This window comes from Molothrus ater, chromosome 5, assembly GCF_012460135.2.
Source record: "Molothrus ater isolate BHLD 08-10-18 breed brown headed cowbird chromosome 5, BPBGC_Mater_1.1, whole genome shotgun sequence".
In the NCBI taxonomy this organism is placed as follows: domain Eukaryota; kingdom Metazoa; phylum Chordata; class Aves; order Passeriformes; family Icteridae; genus Molothrus; species Molothrus ater.
This window is the reverse complement of record NC_050482.2, coordinates 44,873,670-44,882,202: the sequence shown is the minus strand read 5'-3', so window position 1 is coordinate 44,882,202 and position 8,533 is coordinate 44,873,670. Positions and strand designations below refer to the sequence as shown.

The 8,533-nt window shown below is 53.1% G+C and overlaps 1 protein-coding gene across 2 annotated transcripts in view; it reads left to right on the top strand.

Annotated features, from left to right (window-relative positions):
• The first annotated feature begins 1,303 nt into the window (after nt 1-1,303).
• Nucleotides 1,304-8,533, top strand: part of NTN4 (netrin 4) — a 47,797-nt gene continuing 40,567 nt past the window's right edge. The window contains exons 1-2 of one of the 2 annotated variants that reach the window (XM_036400798.2): nt 1,304-1,373; nt 4,875-5,404. In XM_036400798.2, the coding sequence (XP_036256691.1) occupies nt 1,304-1,373; nt 4,875-5,404 (600 nt within the window). Of the gene's footprint in view, nt 1,374-1,415; nt 2,230-4,874; nt 5,405-8,533 lie in introns of those variants that run through there. The other variant, XM_036400799.2, reaches the window with a different exon arrangement.

Here is an 8,533-nt window from a genome sequence, read left to right as displayed (position 1 = left end):
AGTAGCTCACAAGTAGCCATGGGGGCTCAACAGGTGCCTGGGGACTAGAAGTCCCTGTCTAGATGCTCTCACCTGGGGGGTAGAGAAAATTACAGTGGCAAGGCGAGCAAAATGCTTCCCTGTGGCATGTAACTGAAAGCTGGCAAAGATCAACCTTCCTCTACCTTTTAAGGTAAAGACATAGAGATAACACTGTCCAGTCAAATGATTGTGCACTAAATACTTTTCAGTGAGCATTTTGGTGATGATATAATCCTAGCAGCTCAAAATGTGTGTTTGAGATGCATTACAGGAGGCAGCATGGTAGTCTTAAGACACTGTTAACACTGATTTTTAAAATGGAATTGTTTTTAAGTTGTCCAAGTTCAAAGTGCAGAGAATGACAGCATTTTGCAGCTCTTGCAAACATGCTCGCATCCCAGATTAGATTCAGGTAAGTAAAAGAAAAAGACTGCTCAGATGTGCTCCACCCTTACTCTCTTAATGGTCCTTCGCTGAGACCTAAAAAGGTAATGGTCTGGTGGGGAGCAGTGGATGTAACCGTGCCTTTTCCTAGTTTCAGAGCCCAAAAACTGCTGTTGTGGTATGGTGACCGGTGCTATCAAACCCATCAAACCATACGGGAGCTAAGCCATAGATTGCCAATCCCAGTAAAAAAAGGGAAAACCTCTCATGTTTACGTGGCTCCCTCGCTCAGTTACCAGAAAAGCCGATAAAACAAGTAACGTCTTCAAAGCTGAGCGACCCGGGGTTACTTGTGGTATATTAAGTCACTCGTTGGAAACTGAGCCGGGCTGGAGGAAGGCTGCCTTTTGCAGCTTCACTTCCACCCTCTGTTCCCCGACAGCGCGCCCGAGCTCGGAAGCCGAAGCCTCCGGGCACTGGCGATGAGTAGCCCGCTGTCCCGTGGGATCGCGGATCCCTCTCTCTGTCTGCGGGGACCAGCCCGCCCGCCCTGGGCTGCCGCGGCGGAGCCGCCGGGGCTGCGGGACGGGGCGGGGGTGTGTATGGCGCGCGGACGGGCGCTCTCCGCTGCAGTACCGCGCCTGGCCGCGCACCGGCAACAGCCCCCCGCGGCGCGGCGGCCCCGGCGGGCGGGCGGGCGGGAGGGCCGGGCTGCGGCGCGGGCGGGGCGGGGCCGGGGCGGTGCGCGGGCGCTGCGCGGCGGGCGGCGGGCGGCGCGGGGCGGCGCGGTGCGCGGCGGGCGGGCGGCGGTGCCGCGCGAGGCGCTGATGCCGCGCGGGGCCGGTCGCGCCGCGGGGCGGCGGGGCGCGCAGGGCGGGCGGCCACGGGGCGCTCGGCCATGGGGCGCGGGATGCGGCTGGCGCTGCTGCTGCTGCTGCTGCTGTTGGGCGCCGCCGCCGCCGCTGCAGGTGGGTCGTGACCGGCCGCGCTCGGCGCTCTCCGTCCTCCGCGGGCGTGCGAGGTAGATGCGCGCCGCGTGCGCGCGTGCGGGTACGCGCGCGTGCTGGTGTGCCCGAGCCCGTGTGCGCGGGGTGCGCGGGCGTGCGCACGCACGGGGAACCGCAGGGGGTGCGCGCACCGTGCTCACAGTGCGGTCTCTGTCCGCACGTGTCCGCGCACACGCACATACGCACGTGCGTGCGCATATGTGTGCGCGCAGGCCGGGTGCGCGTGTGCCCGCACATGCGGTGCGTGTCGGTCGCTGCGCGGCGTGCGCGGATGGCTGCGGAAGGGCAGGGGCCGGGATGCGCGTCCCCCGCGCCCCGCGCCGCAGACAAAGAGGGGTCCGGCCGCTCCGCGCTGTGCTGCGCGGGGCCGCCCCGGCCCGCGGAGCCGCCGGCGGCGCTGGGTGGGCTCGGGCCGGGGCTTCGGGGGATGCCGCGGAGTGGCTGCGGAGCGCTGCGGTGGCAGCGGCGGGGCGCTGCGGGCTCCGCAGGCGCTTTGGGCGGCGGTGCCCCGAGACGTCGGGGTGCGGAGGAGCGCGGGCAGGGTTTCCAAAGCCCCTTCCCGCAGCGTAAACACTTCGCGCTCAGAGCTGCCCGCAGCGGGGTCCCGCAGCAGACACACTCGGGCATAAACAGTTTGCGTAACGCTTCCTCGGCCGGGTGCAAGCCGAGTGCCAAATTGCTTTTTTTAAAAGAAGAAAAAACTCTGATGGGAAACAAACATTTAATCAGGCACAAGATATAAATGAAACATCACAAGGCATGTGTTGCTAAAATGCTTAAGCAGGAAGCATATGATTTTCCATGGATGTTTTCCCAGGTGAGTCATGGTACTTGCTGCATGCTCTTACTCATTACTGAAGATCCCAGTCCAGTGGCATGTACAGTAGATAGAATGGGAAGATTTAGTTGGGCAGATGCATTAAGTGCAGTAGGGAAAAGCACCTTTTCCAGTGCTGTGGCGGACCAGTTGTGAACTTGTGACTGCCAGCATAGAAATCTCTATGCTCTCCGTTTGTCCTTTTACTGAATCCCTGTGGCAGCCAGTGTTACACTAGAAAGCTGTCACTTTTCATAACACGAAGTGCTCTGCATCGGTCATGCAACTCTTTTCCAATTCAAGTGAAAAGAAACACCCTTTCAAAGGGGGTTTCCTCTCCCCCCTTTCTGCCCCTGGGACCCACGTCTGTGTGCCAGCAGCATTTCTCAAACCCTGCTGAAGCCAAGGTGCCTTGCCCCAGATCTCATCCCAGCTGAGGAAGGGACCCTCAATGCCTGGCCCGAAGACAACTGCAGTCAGTGACCGTGCATGTCCAGGGCAATCAAATACTCTCAGCTCCCGGTGTCTGACATGGGATTTTGTAGCCAACCCCTCCCAGCTGGACTCAGGCAGAGCCTTGTCCCTGCCCTGCGGCCATCTATGACAGCCCTACCACCAACTGCAGTCACGGGGAAACCTCCCATTGACCAGGTCCTCCTCCACTGCATTCCTAGAGGCAGCAGTCTGGTGTGCAAAAAAAAAAAGGACCTGATGAACACAAACCTGTCTGATGGGGCTGACTGAGCCCTGCTCTTCCTACCACTTCCCAAATCTGCTTTGCAATCCCACAACTGAGGGAACCGCAGTAAATGTTCATCTATTTGTGTAGCGGCAAACTGCTCTGTGTTACACGTAAGCCAAAGAATCCAGGAAAGCAGCCAAAGACATAAATTAGGCCAACTACTGGCTGGCCTAACTGATAATATGATAATAGCACTTAACTTACCTACCCCTCAGGAGAGCTACGTGGGTTAGTTAATGTTTATACAATGCTTTGAAAAGGATGTTCAGGAGTTGTCGGTGACATTACATTGACCTTACAGTTCTATTTGTTTACTTCTCTGGAGCAAATGTATCCTGCACAGTTACTGTAGGTCATCTCCAACACAGCTTTACCAGCACACTGTAGGAAGCCTAACTTGACTGAGCATTTCTTATTCACTGAAAATTTCCCAAGACTGCTCACCCAGTGAAATCCAGAGACTGGCTTCAGAAGTGCCTTGTACTGGGTGCACAGCAAGCAGTGCTCCACAGCTGTTCTGAGGAAATGCTATAGAAAACCCGTATAGAAGTTTTGTGGTAAAAATGGTTTTTATCCAGAGTGCTTCTTGAAGAGTGGGAGAAATGGGGGATGCTGTCAGGCTTGGAAGGCTTAGCACTGCTAGTGCATAACATAGCTTAATTGCAGCTATGACACTGTAGGCAAAAGCTGAATAAACCCCAGATAAAGGACTTATTGGATGCTAAACTGAAATGACCTTCAGATATAACAAAAATGCCAAGAAGAAGACATTAATTGGTGCACAAAGCTGACTGTGTATGACTGGCCTGGTGATAAAGAAGACATTATGCACCTCAGATGCTTTGACCTCCACACATCCAAGTCAACAGATTTTTTTTTATATTAAACAATTCCCCAAATACCGCTTTGACCTACTCTGAAATCAATTAATAAAATGTTGGAGAGCCCCTAATCAAGCATTGCTGCACCAAGAGTTACATTGATTATATGTGAGAGTTACATGGTTTCATAGTAAAGCCCATGGTGATTTTATTTTTCTTTGACTCTATAACTGTGGATTTTAAAATTGACAGGACTTCCAGAAAAGCTTGAACAAAAACCACAGAGCCTCAGCTGCGTGGCAGCTTGCCAGCATAATTTCAACCAAAACTTTTTTTTCTTCCATTTACACTTACCAGCAACAGCCTTTCCGAACTTATGCCATGCTACAATTAAACACTGGGGTCAGCAGCAGTTTCTGATGGTGGGAAAACTTGGGGTGGGGATGGAGTGGTGGGAAAGGGGCTGAAGACTTGAAGCCCTTGCTGGCAGGTGATATTCCTGTGGCTCTCACACCCTGACACCTGATGTGCTGCACAGTGGGCTGGGTTGCAGCAGTGCTGCAAGGTCTGGGTTTCTGGCAGTCTCCTGGCCTGGTGGCAGCATGCTGCCTTGTCGGCAGCTTGCCTTTCTTCTGCTTTTCTCCGCTTCCCCAGGGTCACCTGGATCCCTTTGCAGGCCTCGGGGCAAGGGTGGCCTGGCCATGAAGCCTCAGCCCTGCTCTGGTGCCCGGGGCCGGGAGGGCAGGGCGTACTCATCTCTCGCCCTGTCTGCTGCCTGCTCTACATCTCTTGATAGGCAGGGATCTTCCCAAGCGCAGGGAAACCGTGAAAGGCTTTGGGGTGGCTTTTTAAGCTTTTTTAGGCGCACTGAGGTCCACAGAGGGGAGAGCTGAGCAGCAGTGCCACACTGTCCCACAGTCCCGCCCGGGCTCGGTGGGTACCCGCGGCACACGGTGTCGGTGTCGGCGGGGGCAGCATCCCGCTAGCGGCGGGACGTGTCCGCTCTGACGGGGTGCGGTGCTCCAGCTCAGGAGCCGCCTGCAGCCCCGCTCTCTGCAGCCCCGCTCTCTGCCCCTCCGCAGGTCTGCGCGGCGTGGCGGCGGCGAGCAGTCCCTGCGACAAGGCCTGCAACCCTCGGATGGGCAACCTGGCGCACGGGCGGGCGCTGCGCACCCAGACGTCCTGCGGCCGCCGCCACGCCGAGCCCTTCTGCAGCTACAGCGAGGACGCGGAGCGGCGCTGCCGCCGGCCCCGGTGCGGCCGCTGCAGTGGGGCCCAGGCCGGGCTGGCGCACCCGCCCGCCGCCATGGCCGACTCGCCCTTCCGCCTGCCCCGCACCTGGTGGCAGGCGGCCCACGATGCCCTCCGTGAGACCATCCGCCTGGACCTGGAGGCCGCCTTCTACTTCACTCACTTGATAATGGTCTTCAAGTCGCCCAGGCCGGCTGCCATGGTGCTGGAGCGCTCCCAGGACTTCGGCGAGACGTGGAAGCCTTACAAATACTTTGCTGCTAACTGCTCGGCCACCTTCGGGCTGGAGGATGATGTGAGGCAGAGAGGAGCCATTTGCACTTCCAGATATTCGAGCCCCTTCCCCTGCACTGGAGGAGAGGTAAGTGTGCCTGGGCTGGGACGGGAGAGTCCCTGCTCCAGCCCCCTTTCTCCCTGCAATCTCTGCACCCGTGTTTACGCTTCGTATTTCACTATATTTCACCGGCATCTCTTGTCACTTCACAAGGTGAATTAACGTAATTCATTCCTAGGTGATGCGGGCACCACCCTTCCTCTTGCTTTGCTGTGTTCGCAGTCCCTCTCTTTTCAAAACAATTCCTTTCCTTTCCCCTGGTGAACCCCGCTACACAAGTGCAACCTGGGCACGTGCTGCTGATTCCTCAGGAGTGCCGAAGGGAGCGTCACTCTGGGCAGCTTTCTCCAGATCTTGCAGCCGTGTGGTTTTAAGGTGATGCAAATCAGTCTGACCAAAATGCAACCATGTTAAAATTAATAATCACCAGATTGACTTCTAATAGTGACTGCCTTCACTGAGAAGCAGGCATGTAAGCAGTCAAAGTAGCTACTCACCTCGCATCGAAGTATGGTTCCCATAAACCAGGTTAGCCAAGTAACTTAAAAACTAATACCTTGTCTTTTTTTCCTGTGCACACTTATGTGAAAAGAACTTGAAAAAAAAAAAGGAAGAAAAACATCATATTTGCTAAAGAAAAATATACGTGAAAGTCGGACTATTTTCAATATCAGAAACAGCAGATAACGAGTGATGCATTTGTAGGCGCTACCAATAATTCTCTTACCAGTGTGCAATTCCGTCCCCCGGTGCTGGGGAGCTTCCCCTGGGAGTCGCGGCCATGGGGTCGCCCTCCTGTGTCCCCCCACTCGCGGGGACGCATCCCCGGTCACCAGCCCTGCACTCTGCTCCCTCTAGTGGCCTAATTTAATGAACTTGCCTGAAAGCTTAATCAAATTTACAATTTCCCTCTGGCCTAACACAGAGAAAAGATAAAATCTGGTTGGTGAATCAGGAGATCTCTTATATCATTGCAGTTTCTGCTGAGAACTGGTTTTGAGGTGAAAGCCTGATCCTTGGAGACCAGCATTCATGCTGAGAAAAATCATGTGTTCAGACCCCTTTGCAATCACTTGTCACCTCTAGCCATGCTCTGGATAGGAAGCCACTCTCTGCACTCTCTGGGAGCTGTTTTTTTCACTAAAGTGCATCTGTTAGCTGTGTCCCAGGAGGCAGCCAATGTCTTGCTCTGGGAGAAGCTGTTCCATGCTCTCAATAGCTGAGAAATAAAGATCTCCAGACCTGTCAGACAGATCCAGGGTGATTATTCCATTACATTTCAAATCAAATGGCTGGCGAGAAAAAGTGCTACCTTTCCTTTCTTGGCATCTTTTGCTTGTGCCCCCAAAAAGCTGCCTAAACTTCCTTTCAGAGTGCAATATATGAAGGGGCTTAGGAGAAAGGTGGAAAAAGACTTTTCAGCATGGCCTTTTCTGATAGGACAAGGGGCAACAGTTTTATACTGAAATTGATTTAGATTGGACATAAGACATTTTTTGATTATGAGGGTCATGAGGCACTGAAACAGGTTGCTCAGAGAAGCTGTGAATGGCTCATCCCTGGAAGTGTTCAAGGCCAGGTTGGATGGGGCTTTGAGCGACCTGATCTACTCAAATATGTCTGTACCCATGGCAGAGATATTGGACTCAATTATCTTTGAAGGTCTTTTCCCAGCCAAATAATTCTGTGTCTCTGAATCAGGGCCAACTACAAAGAAAGACCCACAAAAGGAAGAATGTATGTTCATCACTGGGAATTTCTCAGGCCCTCAGTACTTGTGCCAGCCTCTGTGTCCCACCTGAACCATGAAGCTATGCCAGCCTGTGATGGAGGGCATGGAGAAATCCACAGCTCTTAGGCCAGTCAGTGGGACTTCTCTTGGGTATATGATTTGCATGCTCCCTTTTAAGCTTATCAGGGATTTTTACTCAGGGACAAGAAAGCCGGGGCATCTTACAAGGCAGTATTTGCCTCACTGGTACTAGGTCCCCTGTTGCTAGCATCCTGGTGCACTTTTCAGTGTGGTCACTGCACACCAGGATGGTGCTGTCCCTGCACACAGGATGGGACCTGTGCCTGGAGAGAGCCTGCACAAATCCTGACCTCAGGCTAGCTCCTCTCTGGGCTGGTGCAATCTGGGGACAGCAGAATCACGGTCTTGTGTGTAGAAACCAATGCCTGTCTAAAGAAGAAAAGTAACTCGGTGCTCTTTGGTGCATCTGCAGTAGCATGCTGCAAAGAGAGGCTACATACTGAACTTGCTCCTGTGGGACCTCTTCTTTTGGCATGGCTTTAGTCTGTGTTATTGCAAAGAAGCTATAAAAGTCAAGAGCATTTAATTGTTCCAAGTTTTAAACAAATACTGCATCCAAGGGGCTGGAGCTTAGAAGATTTCGCTCACATGGTACACTTCAGTCTCCTGCACTTAAACACCACTTTTTACCTGCAAAGTAATAGCAGCAGCTCTTCAGATGGCAAGCCTGCATGCTTAGCAAATATCACATTTAATTTATTACAGTGTGCTGCATTCCAGCAATTACTAGTAGCTGCCAATAGCAACATGTATCTGACCTAAAGAAACATCAGAATTTTGTGTTCTGTTTGGAGTTATGTTGTGCTTTACTCCCACTTTGGTAGCACCTAATCTCAGACATATGGAAACAGTAATTTCACTTGAAACAGTGGTTTCAAATATGCAGTCATCCAAAATGTCCATGTCTGCAGGGTATTACTCATTACTCTGAAGGGTATTACTCATCTTCTTTAAGGCACAACTACAAATTCTGTGAGAGCCACTGGGTTTCTTTTTTAACTTTTTAGATTTTTTTTTAACTGGGATGTAACAGCTGTAACCTGTGATCCAAGCCATGTGTCACACTGTTTGTGTGCTGCTTTCTCACACTTCAGACATTTCAACACCACATGTGCATTTCTGGGCACTGCCTTAAGGGCTTGCAGGATTTTGCAGGATGTTGGGGTCTCTCTGCATGGCGCTGGCAACTCACTCACTGCTGTCTATCCCCTTGGATGAGCAGTTTTGCTCAGGTGAGGCCTCAGGTGGTGGTGACTCACCCCAGATATCACTGAGTTTGGCACAGAGACAACAACTTGTTGGGCTGGTGGTTTCTGGTTTTTACCCTCTGTAAAGAGCAGGCA